The sequence below is a fragment of the Physcomitrium patens genome, chromosome 26 (assembly GCF_059467195.1).
Source record: "Physcomitrium patens ecotype Gransden chromosome 26, ASM5946719v1, whole genome shotgun sequence".
Classification (NCBI taxonomy): Eukaryota; Viridiplantae; Streptophyta; class Bryopsida; order Funariales; family Funariaceae; genus Physcomitrium; species Physcomitrium patens.
In genome coordinates this window covers 6504676-6524424 of record NC_143435.1, presented here as the reverse complement: position 1 = coordinate 6524424, position 19749 = coordinate 6504676, and the positions used below count along the sequence as shown (strand labels likewise).

Sequence of the window (19749 nt, the reverse complement as noted above, 5' to 3'; positions counted from 1 at the left end):
CAAATTAATATATAATAATAAGAACAAGATCATTGGGGAGTTCTTTTCTTTTTTTGTCTATTTTTACCATTTTATTATTAATTTTCTTATATATAATTTTTTTAAATTTAGAAAACACAACCACGTGTTCCGCCTCGACCTCCATAGATTCGCACTACAATCATCAAGTGATTAATTAGCACAAATTTTGGAGGAAAAGGACAAATTCTGCGGACGAACGAAACCAGCATTCGACGAACGAATTTCACAGTGACGGGTCCGTCGTTGTTCCCCAGTGCTACTGGGTGTTATCGTTCTCATGTTCCCGAACCTATCGAACCCGCTAAATCGCATTACATGTGGGAGCTTGGAGTAAATCCACATCGACCGAGAGTCCTCACAACCGACCATTGGTCGGGAATATTAGGTCAAACTCGAGGCAAGAGCTATGGCGGCTATTGACGTTACTTGTTTTTGTGATCGTTTCCTCGCCACCTCTCCTATTAAATTCTTCAACAAATTGCTTCTGTAGCTCCCGATTCACCTGCCTTGCATAGATCGTCGTCCACCCTCAACCAGATTGGTGCACAATGGCCGCAGACGACGAGAAGCAAGCACGGGAGGTGGAGGAGACAACCGGATCGGAAGCTCCTGCGGAAGGAGCTGATGAGCCTACCAAGGCTGGCGAGGAGGAGGACACAGGTGCTCAAATCGCGCCTATCGTAACATTACAGGAAGTTGCTGTTAGCACTGGCGAAGAGGATGAAGACGTGCTGATTGATATGTGAGTGTAGCTTTGTTTTCCGTTGTATTTTTTTCTATGAGGGACTGGAAGATGGGAAGCTAAGTTTTTGTGGTCTTTGCATGGGTTTGGTTTCCTTCAATGTGAATTGGGCAGGAGCGTGGCTGATCCTGTTCCTTCTGAATCTGTAGAATATCCTTTTAGGTTACCCGTCGATTAGTGGAGTCTTGGAGACTATCTCAGCAGTCCACCGAAATACTTGCTAGCCTCGGATCCTGTAACGCGTATATCTTGGACTGCTGAGATCCTATTCACCTCATTTAGTTCGCGGCTTTACTTTTCTAAATCTGACAGGACAATGTTTGCTTAGAGATACGATGAGCTCGTCGGCTCTAGTTTTTGGTGCTCTACAAGTCTTTGTAGTTACGTGCGTGTGCAGTGGAAGAGTTCTACGATGCCTCTTTCAACACACTGTGAATGCGTTTCAACCCCTAATATCGTTGCACGATCCAGTTGATCCGAATCCAAAACGTATCATTCCTTGGATAGAACACTCGTTCACTATTGATTTTTCAGATCGATTGCTGAGATTGAAATGTTACAATTCAGGGACTGTCCCCGATGAGTTTGACGCAGGGACTGCTCTCTGTAGTTCTTTGATCCTGATTGCACTGTCGTGTTTTTCTGCTCAATAGGAAAGCTAAGCTTTACCGATTTGACAAGGAAGGAACCCAGTGGAAAGAGCGGGGCGTTGGCCAAGTTAAGATATTAGAGCATAAGACTACCAGAAAGGTCCGATTGCTCATGCGACAAAATCGGACCCTGAAGATCTGTGCTAATCACATGGGTAAGTCTATAGACTATGAGTTATGAAGAATGGGGGAACCTTTCGCTCGGAATTCAAAGTAAGATGTGTCTAAGGACTTGGTGATTTTCATAGAGGTCTAAAATTGTCCGATTTCAGTCCACCTGAATCGTAATCTAATTCAGCGATCACATTGCTCGATCTGAAGTAAGAATCACAATGTGCAGTTACGGCAGCTACTCAACTGCAAGAGCACGCTGGTAGTGATAAGTCATGGATATGGCATGCGCGAGACTATTCAGACGGCGAGTTAAAGGAGGAGCTTTTCTGCATGCGATTTGGCAGTGTTGAAAGTAAGATTAAATCTTCGCCATGTGCTCCGATCCTTGCATTGCGCATAGCGAATTGCATCCTTTTTACAGTTTCCATTGCATCTGAGTACAACAATAGAACATTCTGTGATGATGAAAGACTGGTTCAATAAGTTTGTCCCGAAAGTTCTAATTCCAGTCAGATTTACTGGTGTACTTGACATCTAACATATCCTGAAAATTCATTCAAGTTGTCCGTTTGAGGTGATCCTTTCTCGGTTCGTTCTTCTGATTTCACGGTTCTGTCAACAGGCGCCCAAAAGTTTAAAGATGTTTATGAGGCTGCCCAGGAGAAGGTGTCTAGCAAGACAGAGGAGAAGGACGAGGAGGCTGATGCGACTGCAGACCTTTTACAAAATTTGAAAGTGGAACCAAAAACTGATAAGGTCGATGTTCCTGAGGAAACGAATACTGGAACCAAAGCAGCGTAGATTGGACAGTATGGGTGTGATCAACATGTGCTTGGGTCGTTGGAAGGTAGTTATACGTGGCACTAAACTGGTTTCGAGTGTTGATGTTTTTAAACCCTCGTCCAGGGTCGGAATTTGGAATGCTTCTCCTGAAGTGAAAAAAGTTAATCGTGTAAACCTTTATTAGTGTTAATAAGTACGCCAGTTGCTTTTGAAAACCTGTTCTACTTTTAGCAGCATGCATCGCCCTTCTTGTGTAAGTAGGGGAAATATGTTTCACAATTCCTGGAACGTGATTCGCCTGCATTGATGTATCATCTTTTATTGATACAGTTTGCAACAATTAGTCCGTTGAGTTCAGTTGTGTGTACCTTTTCGCATGAATGTAATGCTGTACATTAATTACAAGCAAGTGATCTTAATAATCTAAATGCTTTTATGTGCACCTGCGATAGTGTGATTGGCCATATTGAAAAGCTTTTTTTTAATTTGTAGTACGTCAGCCCACTTTTCTGAAGGAAACGTGCATGCGTTCTCGAGTTTCGCCTCGAGCCTCACTGCCCTTGATTGTAGCAACTTGTACAGCCTACTCAGCCTCTACCACGTCATTGAATATGTAAATAAATTTGGTGTGCGAAGGTTTTGTTACTACAATATTATCGACGTTTATCCATGGAAGGAACTGTCTACTAGTTAGGCCGATGCTGACATTTTCTCTTTCTCTACTGGTACTGAGATGTGCAGTGACAGATTGTCGTATTCTGGCATTTCAGCTCCACTTTGATGTGTACAAATCCTAGATATTCTACAATCACGTCAGCGTAAATAGAGTGCGCTACATGTGAATAGAATTCTATCTGCCACTTGTACATCACTGCGTGAAATTTGTTTTCACCCCACCCGTCCAAAGAACACAAAAGTCTGGTTGAGAATGATTGGCCCAGTTATGACCTCGGAGTTCACATACTCTGCCTTTGTGGTCCACAATGAGATGCCTGTAAATAGTTCTATGATGGTTCATCGGCACGACGAGTTGCTATTGGGTTTGATACAACCTTGCCATTACTGGCGAATACTTCAGGTAACTGGAGAGGACGAAAAGTACGAACACTTCGCTGCACGATTACTGGTAAATCAGGGGACGATGGTCCCACTAAACCCAATCGTCCTGGAGATGCAGGGACAGATGTGGGGCCATTACACACAACAGAGTTTGATTTTTGCGATGACTCTTGGTTACTAGATTGTGTTAGCCATTGCTGTAGCTCCAGTGATTCCGTCGTTCCCTTCTCAAAATCTGGGTAATGTCTGGAATTAGTTGTCAGTTTGAGTGATTCTGAGAACCCTAGTATCTTTAGATGCTTGCCCAAGGCAAGTATCGTGCGCTGACATTCAGCTGATGCACCTGCCGCCATCTCCCGTTCCTGTACAATATGCATTGTGGGATAAGTAGCGATGCATGAAAACCACTGACAGGCATGGAATTTTTCCTACTAGAATGTGAAAAAGCAGTGCACCTAAAAGAGTGTCCTTCACAATAGCAATCACTAACTATAGTTGATGAGGACGTTGCCCTTGGCAGAGACAACCTTGATCTAAGCTTTATGGAAGTAACAATTCACATTCAACCACATTGTACTCTCCAAGGTACCTGTCCAGCGCCTTTGCTTACATCATCCTCTTCCATCAGAGACTCTGTAGATCCCTCCCAAAGTGAACCTCCTGAATCTGCATTTCGTCCAACGCCTCTGCTCATGCATGGTAGGATATCAGTGCATCATACAAAAGGCTTTCTGAAAGATTTTGGAACAGAACACAGAAGAAGCTGTAACATTTATAGAAGAAAAGTTGAGATTAGGTTTCTCATATGAAGCACCTATGAATTTGTTGCAAATCCCGGAGCTTTGCAACGACGTCGTGGTGCCGGCGCCGCTCGTCATGCAACTCAACCTCCAGCTCTGCTAGTTTGACATGAAGTTCATTCATTTCAATATCTGCAGCACGGATGGTCTTTGCAAGGCCTGGATGAGAGAGAAAAATCTCCAGTAACTTTTCCTCGATCAGCTCATCTTCCTGCTTCTGCTGTTCCTGTTGCAGCCGTAATTCACAGATACGGACCTCAGCTGCTTTCAGCTCTTCCCTCAACGCGTCCACAATATCATTAGCTTCACGAAGGTGAGGCTTCACGTCTGATACGCGATGAATTGCTCTTGTTATTTCTCTAGACAGGAGCTCTACATCTTTCTCCCACTCAGGAGCCCGGTCCAGTTGCTCTTGCATTTGGATATCTTTAGTAGCTCGTTCCTGTATAATATTTGGAAGATAATCTTCTGGTTGGAATATTAGAGCATTGGCTGATTCTAGATTCCCATACACTGCTTCACGATCTTCTTGCAAATCTTGAACAGAATTAATATAATTCGATGTAACGCAAGGAAGGGTAGGTGAAAGCTCCGATACAAAGCTTGTAGAGTGGCTACAATTCTCTGAAAGCTCATTCGTAACCTGCGCTAGGTTGCTCAAGCAACTGTCTAACTTGAAGTTTGGCCAATGAACACACATTGCAATTGACACATTAGTGTTATCCTCAACTACTTCAGGAATAAAAGACTTAATTTCTACAGGTTGACCAAGGAGTTCAGTAGCTTGGAATACACTTTTCAATGCTGTCGCAAGCTCCAAATGAATTGGTGTGCTTACCTGCACGCATGCATCAGAAGATGGCAAATCAATTTGAGGCGTAGGAATATCAGAAATTATATAACTATGCAGGACGGCCAGCTTCATGACCATCATAGAATTTGTAGTGTACGCAACCCCGAAACTGTTACTGGTGCACAAGACCATGTGACATTCAAATTTTACCTTAGCTGACGGTGTGAGATGCACCTGAGCTTCCCTCAGACTATTTAGCAATCTGTCCAAACCGTCTTGCAATATTTTGGAAGACTCTGCGTTTTCTGCATTCCTGGTATTTGAAGAGAACTGGCCCTCGGCAGCTGTGAGCTTCGTGCTCGGTTTTTCGTTCACGACATTTGTCGAATCAAATTTTCTGTCATTTGCTGTCTTGGGATTTCTTAAGCCTAAGATTTGCTGTTGACATTTCGAGATATGTGGGTAGTTCAAGTAACCATTTTCATATAGGTTATCAGATCTTGGCTCAGATTGTAACCCATAAGGAGCCAAGCACTCCATTCCAAGGCCATTCATGAGCCCAAATGTCCGTGATCCGTTCTTGGACTTGGAAAGAGGCGTTCTAGACTTGGAAACAGGCATTGATGACATTGAGCACCCAGGGGATGATGCATCAATAAAATGTGTCATCTCTGGAGATGCAAATATCCACATCAGACCGGCGTTTTAATTTCTTTTGTTTCATGCAACTACAACAATAATTTGTAAATTTGATTGTGAAGTTTACGAACACACACAATAATAAAGTATCAAGTGTTGCGGATTTTAATACCTGCTCTTAATAAGTCCAGTTCATCCTCCACAACCGTTAACCGGCTTGCAGTTTTGGCGCACATGAGATGAGAAGCTTGTAGCTCTTTATTCCGTTTGGCTAAAGCCTCCTTTAAAATGCGAGTCTCCTCGTCTACGTGAGCAATTCGCTCCACAACAGCATTAATGCCATCTTTGGAATCCTGAGTTCCCTCATGAACCAATGCATGCCAAGGTAGGATGTCCAACCCTTCTCCTAGGCTTCGACGCAGAGGACAACGGCGAGGCCTTGGAGAGTCTTCCGGTTCTTTCCTTGAGAAACCCATCTCTTTGTTTATCTGATTTTTTGATGAGGAATCTGCAAACAGAAATTAATTTATAAAAGATTATCAATTGACGTCCTTTAGGATCCAAAACCGTACGACTGTATAGGTATGTGGGTAAATAATTGCCAGGAAAGTATAGGGCATATAATTGTGATCATACCCGGAAGATTCTTGTGGACCATCATGTGGAGCTGACTGCTCTCATCCTCTAGCTTGACATTGGTGTTGCCGCTGTCTGCTTGATGCGGGTACAGTATATCCGGATTTTTTCTTCCGTATTCAAGCTCGGCTGATCTGATCTCAAGCTCCTTCGTGATGGTTTGTATCTTGTACCTGAGATCCAAGTTTTCTTTCTCAACCCCTTCGAGCCGTACCTGCTACGCCAAGTCCGTTCACTAATGCAGTAAATCTTTCCATGGATTATGCGCCCACAAAAAGGATCGAGAGAATTTTGCCACCACTAACTAGAGAATTTTGCGGAGAGGCATACAAAGCGTAGCGAAGAATAAGCTCTTACTTGCAGGATTTTGTTGTAAGTCTCCGTGTGTGCTCTCATGTCATTGAGCTCTGCAATCATCCTCGAGGAATCCTGAAAATGGTTGTTATTTCATTTGAGAGCTGAACACATACTGAAAAATGAACGAAAAAGTTCTTTCATTTCTACAGCGAACGCTTCTACTGTAGGAGGTACCTTCAGGGCATGGTAGAGGACCTCATTCTCAGCTTGTGATTCAATCAATAAATTTCGGTTATCGGACAAGGATTTCGATACTTCTTCTAATTTGATCTCCAATTCAGTTCTTAAATTTTCGAACTCCTGAGCTTTCTCAAGAGTCGTCTCATGCAGATTCTTCTTATGCTCCTCACGTCCAACATGGAGTTGTTGCGTGAGATCCTTCAAGGTTGCATCAAGATACGAAGCACGATCCTCAGTAGCCAACCGTTGTTGTGTAGCTTTCTCAAGTTCTAACTTGTACTCGGCGGTTTCTTGTTCTGCTTTTTCCCAACCTGTAAAATATCATCTCATCTTGGGCTGAAATTTCAACATTCACCGTAGAGGAACAGGTCCACAAAAAGTAAGCAGACTGTACTCGAGCAACCGGCACTGAAGCAATGGTAATGCTGAAAAAAATGTAGTACCAATAATAGCCTCTTCAGCAACTTTGATGTGTAGCTTGATGAAGTGGTCTTTGGTGGTAATGTCTGCAAGTGCAGAGACGAGCTTCTCATTGACATCAGTGAGCTTCTCAGTCAAAACCTTTTTTTCCTCGGAGTATTTGAGTTCAGCTGCATGCAGAGCTTCAACAATTTGCTCGTCTCCTATTCGAATCTGATCCTGAAGTATTCTTGCCACATCCTGCCAACATCATAAGGGTAACAGTCCAGTAGCCTTGTTTTTAATTACGATGAAGAACAGAAGTACAGGTTCAGCGGATCGGAAATAACTGTGAGAAAATATAACAGGTACTAAATTTGGGAATAAAATCTTAATGTGCATAAGAGACCTGTTCGTCAAAGAGTTTCACAGGATTGGGTGACGATCCGCCCTCGGAGCTACCACTAATGCCGTTGTTTTTTAGGTTCTTCCACGGCCAGCGCCGGCGTCTCTCGAGCTCCTTCTCCATCATATGTCTCTAACAGTGGATTCAGCAAAAAATTCTATTCGCAAAACCTGAAAAACAAGCGAAAAAAATCAGGAACTTCACGTTTTGCTTCATTCGCAGTTCAAGTCTTCGAAATATCACTCTAAACCCTTGTGCTATATTACGAGCATTTGAGTATCCTCAAATTCTGAAAAATTGCGGGTGGACCAATGGAGTCATTTGTATCTTAATAAAGCCTTCTAATTGTTTAATCAATGCATGAGCAAGAAAATGATCATGCAACCCTTTGGCAACGAAGCCTTTGTTGCCTTGAAAAGTTAGCCACATGAATGCAAACGCACGTCTGCGCGAGTATGATGCCTGTCTTTAAGGATAGAAAGATTTTTTCTCAAGCAGTGACGGTCAAAGGTTGCTTGCGGCTCTACTCGAAGCGATCGGACGGCAGTCTACAGCTCATTTTCAGCTCCGTGGACTTCGTCTATCTGCGCCTGTTCTTGAAATGAATAGGACATTTTCAGAACACAAAGGTTTCACGGACACCGTAGAGCTGTCCAAGTGAATCCCTCTCATTGTTGTGATGGCTTCACCTCGAATACTAGCTACGGATGGTTACTTCTTGAGAAGAAGAGAGATACTCGCCACAACTCGACTCCCTGCTATCGTTCGTGTCCCCTGAGTTTCTTGCTTCGTCTCTGCGCTCTTGACGCTGCGGTGGCGCAGACTACAAAAAGCGAGGATGCTCAAAGTGTCACCATAGCCTATTTCTAGCGCCGTCCCTCAGTATCAACCTGAACTCGGACGAAATACTTGGACCAGTTTCCATCCTCAGGCCAATCCGAATCTCTTGCAAATGTATTGTGGCACCCAACGAGTGCATACCCAATTTTGACTGATTGTATACATTACACAACTGCATCATAACGTGTGTATCCATTCCTTCCTCTTCAACTCTTTCCAACACTTTGAAAACCCGGCAAAACTGACACTCCACCCTCGAACCAAGAGATCAAGGACCCCTTGCAGCCACCACTCCAAGGTGCAGCTTTTTCAAGAACAGGTGCTCAATAGAAGACCACATCCTCGCTGACCCCTCACACACTCTTCGTCGCACTAACAATTCCCTGCTACGAAAAGCTTCCACTTCAGCATCTGAGAAACTTTGTGCAACAGCCGTCACCCCAGAACAAAGGACGGCATCCCACATACAACCTCCCCTGAACAACGCCTTCCTGCAACAAAGAGAGACAAAACGCCCAAACAAACCGAACAGAACCAAAACAAAAAAATTTGCCAGATGACAGGATTCTGGATCCTGGAACGTAGGAAGACCGCAGCCACAGCATCAGTTAGAAACTCCTGAAGTGAGGATAGCTACCGTATCCTCCGAAACTCCCATTCCTTCGCTTTTTGTCGTCCATGTCCTTTTCAACCGATGTCAGACCTCCATGGCTCGACTTCCGAGAGATCTCTCTCCTCTTCCTGAACCATCACCCTCCCATCCTTGACTTCGGCCGGCACGGCACTAGCAGTGCTCGGTAATTACTCCCTCGTTCCAAACTCGACGGCTCTCTCCATCTCGCTCTTGATTACTTCCCGCTGGAACAGACTATGACAATCGGTCGTTGCGAACACAAAACCCTCCCAAGCGTCCTTCTATCAATCGATCAACGGTACTGACTGAACGCCGTGCCGCTGCCATCCATCCTCATCAACGATTCATTCAATTCAAAAAACAAAAAAAACAGAAACAAGAATTCCGATTCTTTCACATCGCCCCAAGTACCTTCACCTCTCCGTTTCGCCGTCACCATCACACCGTCAGCGAGGGAGCAAACAAACAATCATTCCTCAAGCTCCACGCATTATTCACTCCTCCATGGAATCAAGTATCCAATTGCCTGCTGCCTCCTTCCATCATTCGACACCAAATCCGTCACCGCAAATACTTGGACACGAGCTCCAATCTTCCCGCAACAGCACGCTCGGACTCAAATCTCGCAACCGACAGATGATGCGGAATGACGGAAAAAACAAATCAGGCAGGGTGTAAATGAGAGGAGTAACTGCGTTCACAAGAGGGTCCTCGCTAATCACTCACACTAATCACAGATACCGAGGGTGTGATTAGTGCTAACACGGAGATGGACATGCGGCGTTTATGAGGATCGACTCATGGTCGGTCAAAGTCGCCGGCGCTCCCTCGCCGAGTGTTTATGGCGGCTTCGATCTGTTTCGTAGTCGTTTTTTCTGGTTTGGTGCCGCCATCGCTGTCCCTCTCGCCTCTTTCAGCTGTGATTGAGTGAAGCATTTTGGTGGTGATTTCTTCAGAAAACTTGCGATGAATTTTTAGGCAACTTGGCATGGTTTGTCGAATTGGTTTTCTGTGGGAGATTTTCAATTGATTGATAATATGATCATTTACTTCTAATTTTTAATTTGTTCAAAAACAATGATGTGTTTTGTGTATGACATGTGTGGTTGCAATTTTTGGTCATGTGTTTCACTGTAGAAGGAACTCATGATCCTGTTGAATTAATATTTTAAATATCATGTTTTAATGAAAAAATAAATGCTAAATCATTTTTTTGGGTTATTTTACAAAAAATTCCATGATAAGGATATAGCTTGATAATTGAGTATAAATATCAATAATTTAATTTAAATAATTGATTAATGAATATGAAGTAAGATTTTGTGCTAGTAGATTAAGAGGGTCTTCACATGTAGAAGTCCATTATGAGAAACCATGGTCCAAAAATCTTGTGAAGATTTTATTTTGGTAAAAGAAAAGCTGTCTTTTGGAAGATTTCCTTTCTGGAGATAATACAAAGTGAGCAGACGTCATAACATAAGAAAAACCATTTTTTAATATAATTAAAATTATTTTATATATGACGCTTTAAATTTTAATTTTAAAAATTGTAAAAATCATCAAAAATAATTATTTTAAAAATAATATAAGTTCATTAAATAAAAAGTAGTTATATATGTGTATATATATATATATATATATATATATATAACTTTTTAATTGTTTTTATTTATTTAAAGACCACTTTTTAAGGGAGTCTAATTGTTGTCATGTTATATGAAAATCAACTTAGGAATGTACTAGGTAGTTGGCTTTAGAAGGATTTGATATTACTTTGAAGTTGGATTTACAATCTAAAAACAATGCATAAGATGTTTAGAAACTTAGCAATCTTGAACAACCTAAGTAAGCTTCCAATTGTGCTAAATATCCCTTATTAAGTTTAGAAAATACGCAAGTTAAAACTCTTTACCTTCTACTTACAATATTACTTTTTGTTTTATGCATATAAAAATATTTTGGTAATAATTTTGCATGAGTTAGTAATGACATAAAATAACTGTTTTTAAATAACATATTTATGAAATATTTATATTAAAACTTGCAATATAATTATACAGTAATCTTTTTTTTTTTTATCAAGAGCTTTGAACATAAATTTATTAATATATTTACGAAAAATAGAAATTTTAAATATATAATAAAAAATAGAATATTATAAAAATATTAATATTATAAATAGTTATTTTTCCTAGAATCTAAAAAATGAATACTTAACTTATTAAATTATTCTTTAAAGTTATATTAGTTGGTTATACTTTTATAGAAGAACGGTTTTTATAAAATGAAAACTATTTTTTAGTCAATATTTATTTAATACTGAATTTAAATATATATATATATATATATATATATATATATATATATATATATATATATATTTAAATGTATAGTAAATTATTGTATACTGAAGTCGAGAATAAAAAAATAATATTTTTATAAAATTTCTCAGTATGAAATCATAATTTTTGTGCTTTATATTTTTTTAGTAAATTTAGATACATGTTGTATATTTCTATATATATATATATATATATATATAATTTATGACACATGTATTATATTATGGATTTAAACTTTAGTCATAAATGATGGTACATATATTTAAACGCTTTTTTGATATATACATACATACATGTTTTACAAAATTCAAAATTTTCTTTTAAATATTTCAAAGATTAATTAAATTTTTATATAATATATTATTGAAATTGTGATTTATTTTTTATTTCAGAAATATAATTACCTTAATAGCACATTCATCCATAATTTGAAATCCTATTTGAATTTTCTTATGACAAAATTTTATGCTTGTTATATTTATAAATGAATATCCTACGGAAAATTTTGGTTTTTTTAACATATTCAACTATAAATGATGTATAGTCAAAATAACAGCGTTCTTGTTGAAAATAAAATTTTAGTGAACAAACTTTACAGTAAAATTGTTAGACATTCTATCACCTTCTTGGTAATTAATGACCGCATTTTGATGTTATGCTGATAATCAATCACACACGTTTTATTTATTAATCTTAAAAATTTAAACCATCTCTTATGATATCAAACAAAGTGTTAATAAATTTATGATTAGTTTTTTTTTTTCATTAATTTGATAGAATCTTGTTTGTAAAATTTAACAAAAGAATTAATATTTAAAATCCTCTCAAAATAATAAATTTTAAATTTTAAAAAAATCCAATTAACAAGTATATTCTAAAGTTTTTATTATTAAATTATAAAAAAATAAAAATTTCAGTGTGATTTCAGCCTTGGTTAGTACAAAGAGTAATAAACCTAACAAAACATGTGTATCGGATAATATATAAACTGAAATTAGTTCAAGTGCCATTTTAATAACGAAAATCAATATTTACATCAGGTTTATAAAATATTTAAATTCAATAGAATTTTATTGAAATAGAATAAAAACTATATTTTAAACTAACACTAAGATAAAACACAGAATTTTGCAATACTTCTTTTACATAAGAATTGAGTTTATGTTCAAAAGGATTATACTTACAAAGTGTGGTGCCAAAATACCAATAAAACATCATAAAATGTCACTTAATTAAAATCCCATGTGTATAAATTCACCTAATTTTAAATGCTCATTATTCAATTTATGAGCCGAAATAGAACATATAAGGTTTTATTTTATTTTATTTACACATAAAATCATAAGTGTGTAATATTAAAAAATATATAATGTCGAAAATAATGTGAATTTATACACATGGGATTTTAAATGCTCTACTTTACTTTACATTCATCACATTAATTTTATGTTCCATTAAGTAGGACCCATAACAGTCAGTAATGTAATAAAAACCTAAAAACTAATGCTACATTTTTTTTTAACTTTCCTGCAGTCAACAAGCTTCCAGAGACTTGAAGTCAGTCCTAACTATAGAGTTCGGTGAATGATTCTGTGTTGGGTTATCAACATGGTGATAGTAATTGAGCAGGACAATGTCAAAATTGTGCAGTTTGACCCATTGCAGAGGTCACATTTCTCTTTAGTATCTTGCTCTCAAAGATGATTAGGGAACAGCACCTATGTTTGATTTGTTTTCAATATAGTATGCAATAAGAATTATTTGTAGATATTTCTCTTTTCTTTTACCTGCAGCATGCGAACTCAAACTTGAATAAAGACTGAAAGCAAATAAAGTCTTTCATGGTTTGATTACATAGTTCTTGATGAAGATAAATGTTCTAAATTTAAGATTTTAAAGTTAAATAAATAAAATTCAATTCATTAGCTTAAACATAATTAGATTGCAGAATTGATTTGAATTCTGCAGTACAAAGGATTTCAGAAATTATGATTTTTTTAAAATACTATTTCAAAATCATATTACATATTAATGATTTCATGTGCGAATAAACTAGAATAAAACCTTATATGTTCTATTTCGGCTCATAATTTGAATTATTTTTAATCTAATTGAACTGTGATATTATTATCAGATTCTTTTATCATTTTCAGTTATTTTTATAATTATTTAAACATGCAAATTTGATTTAAGTTATTGCTATGTTGGTTTATTTTAAAATAAAATTGCTAGTAGCATTCAGTTAGCACTCATCTAATCATATTATACATATTTTGTAATGAAAAAAATATAATTGTGCTAAATACTTTTATGGCATTAAATGTAAAAGACCTTTGTACAATTTGTTGTGATTAGGTTTTTCTTTTTTCAAGATTTCTATGATTGAATTTAAATGATTTAATATATATATATACATATATATATATATATATATATATATATATGAAACTTATTCGTGTTGCACAGATGTATTTGAAAAATTATTAATGTATGAATCCATCAATAATGTTCTCATCTAAACCCTTGAGTTTCCCTTTCCTTCCAATAATGTTTTCCATTTTGTCCTTCTTTTTTATATACGTATTTGAAGTTTTTTTTAAAAAAACTTGGTAAAATCTTTTCACCTTAGACTTTTTCAAAGTAGGCATTTGGGTATTAAGACCTCATTAATAAATAAACTTGTGCGAAGGTTTCGTTAATAAAATCTTGAACAAGTTGGGAATCAAAGAGTCCAACCATGTGTCTCACTTGGACATGAGAATGAATGAAAAACATGAGCGGATGAACGAGGATTCAAACGGATAAAATGGATGGATGAAAATCACGCATCGAGAGAGCCGCGGACTGCTGCCTAAGGCGGCGTTAAAGCATCCAACTCCGTTTTATTTATTTTATTTATTTTTCGCTTCCGGAGCAATCTCCACAATTGTTGTTGGATCCACACCTTCGGTCAATTGATATATATAATCCCGTTCCTTTGTACTTGATCACCGCGCCATTCTTTTTGTTGTAAATTCTGTGCGTGATTCTTCATCAGAGTGATTGTGCAGTTAGTTAGGTCTCACCCTCCGGAACGACGCTAAGGAATTTCGTATGAAGCCATTTCAGCTGCCCGGGAAGTTTTTCTTGGCCGGATGTTTAGTCCATCTTCTTGGTAACGATAAGATCACCTCGAAAATCTTGGAAGGGAGGGAACTAATGTCTGAATTTCAAGCGGTTTTCTATGCCGATGTGCGTCATTCTGCAACTTTTATTTTCTCTGTTTCGTTCGTTTGAAGTGTATGCGTTTTTTGCATCACTGACAGCAGTGATCTATATGATCAACCTTCGTTTGAAGTTGTGGTGGCTTCGTGTAAGAGAGATAGTACTATTTTCTTTCATTATACGAGGTGCTCAGAGTTTTTAGTCCCGACTGAGTTACGTATTTGAGTTGTATCGTAACTGTTCCTTGGCACCAATCAGGATTTCAGCATTCCTCGAGTTCACATTTTAAGAAAGAAAAAATATTGTTATTGTGAATCAAACATTTTCCAGAGATCACTTTTCTGAGGTAGGTACATTGAGGGAAGGATGATTTGGTGATTATGTGATGATGGATTGATGTCACGGCGAAGACCTTGACTAATATCTGCTAGCAGGTTGATGATTGAATGGAAAAATTAAGAGTTGCACTAGCAGGACACCTGAAGGATCTACAGCCACATAAAGAACTAAGATGTTGGGACTAGACCATTATTGCGGGATAGCGTGATAGCGTAATACGACTCTCCCTGAATTTCTCTAATAATCTCTTTTAACAATTTATATCTATTTCTATTGGAATATATTTTATTCTACAATATAGAAGAATATAAGAGTTCCAGGTTGCTTTAGTTTAGTTGAATCTTGAATCTGAAAAATGGCAGCCATTGTCTACAATAATGATAAGTGGTGATTCTGATACACTTGCACAGTGATTACATGAAATTGGAATGAGAGGATTGGTGTTGAAGCCCTGAAACCTAACAATACAAATCGTGACTTCTGCATTACATTTAAAAATCGATTAAAATAAAATTAGCAGGGAACAGCCACAGCATTGAGTGTAGAGAATAAGTTACTGTCGTGACAAGCTGGCAGTAAATTGAACAGAACATATTTGTTTCATACTTTAACAGTAAATTTGTAGGTAAACACTACGTTCCGTAGAAAATCTTGAGTTTGATGTTGATCACAGTACTCTTATCGGTTCGTGATTACCAACATACAGATGCACACTATCTATACTACGTTGGGAGATACGAACCTTAAACGAGAGAGTGCGTAGTTGCATGGTTATAGTACCGATGTCATTTCTTTGAATTTTTTTGATAAGAAACTAGAGGCCAACTTCGATTCATCTAACTGATGAAATCTTCTGCTGTGTTTCTCATGTGCATGTCTACAGGCTCCTCCTAACAGCGGTTGGGATATCTGGATCAAATCGAGTACATAAACACTCGATCTCAGAACTACTCTAAGTGTTCGCTTGAAGTTGTTATTCATAGCAATGGTAAGGTCCTTGTTCATTTTCATAATTTTACATTTTCCATCATTCCATTTATAAAATTACCTAAAAAAAGTTAGATCAGTCTACAAGCTTTGCACAAATAGAGATGCAGCGTAAGAGGTGGTATTGGAATCACTCCTGCTAGAAATATCTAAGTTTTAGATCGAGCATGTTTAAAATCGCACATGCTATAAATTACACCTTCACCAGAATAAAAATGAAAAACGTTCCCTCATCAACGATCCAGTGGTATGCAACGTAGCAGTATAGAGTAAAACAGGCCCTTTTAACTCCAATAGTCAGACATGTTAATCAATTGATGTCAAGCAGGATATCAACAACGACGGGGCACGGTACGCGTTCATTTGTACATGGCATGACCCGATGACTGACATCACATGGAGATACCAGTTTATGTATCACACAAATGATCAATCTATTGAGATGGTAAGGCTTGAGTCAAATAAAATTTCAATCCACTCCTGTATAAGCGTATTACTCCATGCAAAAGACAGAGCAGCATGAAAATCATGTCATCTGAGAAGTATTGTGAACAAACCACGTACAATATTATTTTTAATGTTTTACGCGTCATGACAACACTGCGATGCTGTGCAGTACGACATTAAGAATCAGAAGACATTTCTGAAGCGGGTAGCATATCCTGCCATTACCCTCGAGCAGCTCTACATAGGCTCTACCATTTTGGTGTATACACGCCAGCTTCTCATCGAGGATTATGGTGATGAGTTCACACGAAAGCATTTACGTGGTTTGCAGGAGACGTACGTGTTCTCCACTAAATCCTGTCATGATTTTGTTACCACATAATATTGCACTCCGAGCGCTGAGGTGATCATTACCCGAGTGCTAGCGCCGCGAAAACAATTGAACAGTGTAACTATTGTGGAGATTCATACTCGACAAACACAGTAACTAGACGGTAGCTGACTTCACAAGTTGCAAGTAAACTTTCGATGCACATGCACGTGCAGAACTGGACGTTCATGGAATCCAACATTAGAATCTTCAATGCTCTTATGTACTTATTGAGTGGGAATCAGTATTTACGGGAGCAGGTATCAACATATTTTGAGACTGAGGGTACATACTAAACATATGCGTTGAAGCCTTTTTCAAAACAAATCTTTTTCTTTTGATAATGTTTTTGGTTGAACTGGATTTGCAATGAACAGGACGTGTGCCATGATAAAGCCAGACGCCATTTGCAACGCTGGAAAGATTCTGGAATGCATTACAAGAAATGGATTGCTTATAAAACACATGCGTATGTGTCAGCTGTCACGAAAGCAGGCTGAGGAGTTCTACAATGTTCACCAAGGAAAACCTTTCTATGAGTGAGACCCCATCCTTGTACCCAATATTATTTCTTGGCTTCAGCAAACCTTGAAACCTCCTGTGTTGCTTATAACCTCTCCTGCAACTGCGACTATTCTTTCACTCAGAAGGCAACTCAACCTGATATTCACATGGCAGAAATCGTCGCGAGTTGATCGCATTCACCGATCAATAGAACTCTACTGTGGTTTTGATTGGGTGAAATCTTTTGACAGATCTCTCATCCAGCTTATATCAAATGGGCCAGTGATAGCGATGGAGCTAGTTGGCGAGAATGCACTCTGCAGGTGGAGGTTACTACTTGGTGAGCCTTAAGTATGAATTTCACAATGTGTTGACTGTTATTTCTCATGATTTATGTTGGAAATGAGAGTGACACAGTACATGTGAAAATTTTAAAGAAACCAGCATCATATATAATCATGGCAAGTAACATCTTCAGCCACATACGTAAATTACGAGAAAAATAATATGGAAGTTAAAGAACACGTGCGTCGGGTTCACCAACAGTACCAAATTAATGCATCTTATTTCTTTTAATTGGATTGTTATGATTCTTAATAATACAGGCCCAACTAGTACAGAAGTGGCAAGAATAAAGGCGCCGAGTTCTATCCGTGCTCAATTTGGGACAGACACAACAATGAATGCGTGCCATGGGTCCGATTCACACGAGAACGCAAGAATTGTATGACTTCGTCTGTACTAAATTTTCTTTAGCACAGTAAACATTATCTGAGCTACAATTTTGTTTGCACATCGAATAGCCGAATTGAATCAGTCCCGTAATGACCGAAGTCCATGTTTGAATGTAGACATTGGAAATTGGTACTAGGCACAAATATCAAATGCCATTACGAGCATCAGAAAATGAAAATTATTATTCTCGTTTTGTAGGAAACACTTTTTTTCTTTAGGTGCTGGAATATGGGCATGTCCGCCCGCTTCAGAAATTGCACCCTGTGCATCATCAGGCCACATGCCGTCATGTCTGGTACGGCACTCGTATCTTTCTACCCTTCAAAGTAACACAAATTCTTATGGTACTCAACATGATCATCAAAAGCTAGGGAGTAATCGTAGATACCATTCACACAGGCTGTGCAGGAGCTATATTAGATCGAATACTGTGCCAGTTCGATGTGACGGCAATGGAATTAACTCAGTTTTCTCGGCACGCTGCGGCTGATTTCCTTGCGGTTTATCAAGGAATATGCCCCGACTTCTGTGTATTGCTTCTTACCTCTTAATCATTCTCTTCTTAGAATCTGTTTTTATCAAATTTGATATTGGATCCCAACTACGAAAAGGGCGATCATATTCTTAGAGCAAGATATACTAATTGTTTTACACATGTGCAGTCGATGACACACGAGTTGGCATCTGGTGACTTCATTATCTTGGAAATTGTTGACAAGGAAAATCCATGCTCCAATCCTGTAAATAAGTTCCGAGAATTCTGCGGCCCAGCCGACTCCTGCATTGCACGGGCGCTTAGGCCACGCTCCCTACGTGCAGAATTCGGCATCAATAAGGTGCTGAGAAGTTTAACCTACTCTAAATTTGTGAAAGTACTCATCTTCATAAATCGCACCACCACACAGACTGTTTTACTATTGCCGTAGGCAGAATCATGTTCAACCTAAAATGACTTCTTCCGAGGAAAACGCAATTCATCTATCACATGATGATGTGCGAGTTGTCATCTAAAATTTCATTATTAGAACTTCATGAGCTGCAATAGCACTCATCGAATAAGTCACCCCTCGCTATTTCAGGTGAAGAATGCTGTGCATTGCACCGATATTCCTGACGACGGAGAGCTGGAGGTGGGCTACATGTTCACGCACCAGTGGGAAGGGAGATAGAGACGATTTCATCCGATTGTGATAACTGTTCTCAGTGCTTGTGGTCTCCTGCCAGAGGACTGCTCCGATTGTGCTCGTGTCTTTTGGGCTTAGTAAGAGTTTGATTCTGAAGTGGTATTGGAGAACTTGTGCCTCCCCTGGATCAAGAAGAATTTACTGAGAGGATCACAATATTGAGAATATGAGCCTGTACACTTGAGTAAAAGTCGATGTAATTCCAAGCTGCGGTTTTGAGTCAGACATCCGGATTGTCACTGCTGTATTGTAATACAAGGACGTAGTTGAAACTGTCATAGCAATCTTGTCTATCTCCGTTAAATATACAAATTGGATTTGACAGTGCGCAGGGTCCCGTTGCAACAATCATGATCACAGTAGTTAAAAAATACGGGTATCATTTGTCTTACAACCCCACGAGGTATATATATATACATATGGTTCCTCACCTTTAAAATGGAAGGGGACAAATGATATCGGGGTTAGACAGAATGAACCCCAGACTGGGCTCAGGTCAGAAAGAATTTTTGAAAGGAGTGTTCATCCAAATGAAGAGGTTATTCATGTTTGAAATTTATTGTTTGTCTCTTTTGTTTTGACAA

General features: G+C 38.5%; 3 protein-coding genes and 1 long non-coding RNA gene across 18 annotated transcripts; 2 read left to right on the top strand and 2 right to left on the bottom strand.

The window, feature by feature from the left end:
• The first annotated feature begins 473 nt into the window (after nt 1–473).
• Nucleotides 474–2667, top strand: LOC112277925 (ran-binding protein 1 homolog c). The gene is made up of 4 exons (XM_024510783.3): nt 474–763; nt 1417–1568; nt 1754–1879; nt 2150–2667. The coding sequence occupies exons 1-4, from the start codon at nt 570–572 to the stop codon at nt 2326–2328; spliced, it is 651 nt and encodes a 216-aa protein (XP_024366551.1). The 5' UTR covers nt 474–569; the 3' UTR covers nt 2329–2667.
• Nucleotides 2668–2912: 245 nt separating this feature from the next.
• On the bottom strand, nt 2913–10483 carry LOC112277923 (filament-like plant protein 4). 11 transcript variants are annotated; one of them, XM_024510776.3, is made up of 13 exons: nt 10403–10483; nt 9817–10062; nt 9057–9373; nt 7583–7749; nt 7218–7434; nt 6769–7085; nt 6595–6666; nt 6238–6454; nt 5774–6109; nt 5173–5633; nt 4184–5007; nt 3959–4055; nt 2913–3731 (listed from the first exon to the last, which is right to left on the bottom strand). In XM_024510776.3, exons 4-13 carry the CDS (start codon nt 7703–7705, stop codon nt 3315–3317), a joined length of 3081 nt encoding a protein of 1026 aa, XP_024366544.1. In that variant the 5' UTR covers nt 7706–7749; nt 9057–9373; nt 9817–10062; nt 10403–10483; the 3' UTR covers nt 2913–3314. The 11 variants fall into 11 exon arrangements, with proteins under 11 accessions (XP_024366544.1, XP_024366543.1, XP_073387708.1 ...); XM_024510775.3 differs by lacking the exons at nt 9817–10062; nt 10403–10483 and adding an exon at nt 9465–9810; XM_073531607.2 differs by lacking the exons at nt 9817–10062; nt 10403–10483 and having other exon boundaries at nt 3980–4055; nt 9057–9810.
• Nucleotides 10484–12207: 1724 nt separating this feature from the next.
• Nucleotides 12208–13453, bottom strand: LOC141045008 (uncharacterized). Its single transcript, XR_012216867.2, has 2 exons — nt 13114–13453; nt 12208–12653 (listed from the first exon to the last, which is right to left on the bottom strand). It is a non-coding gene; the product is annotated as an uncharacterized LOC141045008 (long non-coding RNA).
• An 820-nt stretch (nt 13454–14273) lies between these two features.
• Nucleotides 14274–19492, top strand: LOC112277825 (uncharacterized). 5 transcript variants are annotated; one of them, XM_024510587.3, is made up of 12 exons: nt 14274–14549; nt 15034–15150; nt 15822–15926; nt 16254–16370; nt 16542–16708; nt 17120–17281; nt 17498–17586; nt 17852–17970; nt 18180–18276; nt 18381–18511; nt 18644–18817; nt 19061–19492. In XM_024510587.3, the coding sequence occupies exons 3-12, from the start codon at nt 15924–15926 to the stop codon at nt 19148–19150; spliced, it is 1149 nt and encodes a 382-aa protein (XP_024366355.1). In that variant the 5' UTR covers nt 14274–14549; nt 15034–15150; nt 15822–15923; the 3' UTR covers nt 19151–19492. The 5 variants fall into 5 exon arrangements, with proteins under 5 accessions (XP_024366355.1, XP_024366354.1, XP_073387667.1 ...); XM_024510586.3 differs by having other exon boundaries at nt 14274–14626; XM_073531566.2 differs by having other exon boundaries at nt 14274–14945.
• Nucleotides 19493–19749: the final 257 nt, after the last annotated feature.

Coding starts and splice junctions, on each gene's coding strand:
- LOC112277925 (XM_024510783.3), top strand. CDS start 570: ATGGCCGCAGACGACGAGAAGCAAGCACGGGAGGTGGAGGAGACAACC. Junction 764..1,416: donor GAAGACGTGCTGATTGATAT/GTGAGTGTAGCT, acceptor TCTGCTCAATAG/GAAAGCTAAGCTTTACCGAT. Junction 1,569..1,753: donor GATCTGTGCTAATCACATGG/GTAAGTCTATAG, acceptor CACAATGTGCAG/TTACGGCAGCTACTCAACTG.
- LOC112277923 (XM_024510776.3), bottom strand. CDS start 7,705: ATGATGGAGAAGGAGCTCGAGAGACGCCGGCGCTGGCCGTGGAAGAAC. Junction 7,086..7,217: donor TGCTGAAGAGGCTATTATTG/GTACTACATTTT, acceptor GATATTTTACAG/GTTGGGAAAAAGCAGAACAA. Junction 6,110..6,237: donor GGTCCACAAGAATCTTCCGG/GTATGATCACAA, acceptor TTCTGTTTGCAG/ATTCCTCATCAAAAAATCAG.
- LOC112277825 (XM_024510587.3), top strand. Junction 17,282..17,497: donor CAAGGAAAACCTTTCTATGA/GTGAGACCCCAT, acceptor ATCTTTTGACAG/ATCTCTCATCCAGCTTATAT. Junction 17,971..18,179: donor CACACGAGAACGCAAGAATT/GTATGACTTCGT, acceptor CTCGTTTTGTAG/GAAACACTTTTTTTCTTTAG.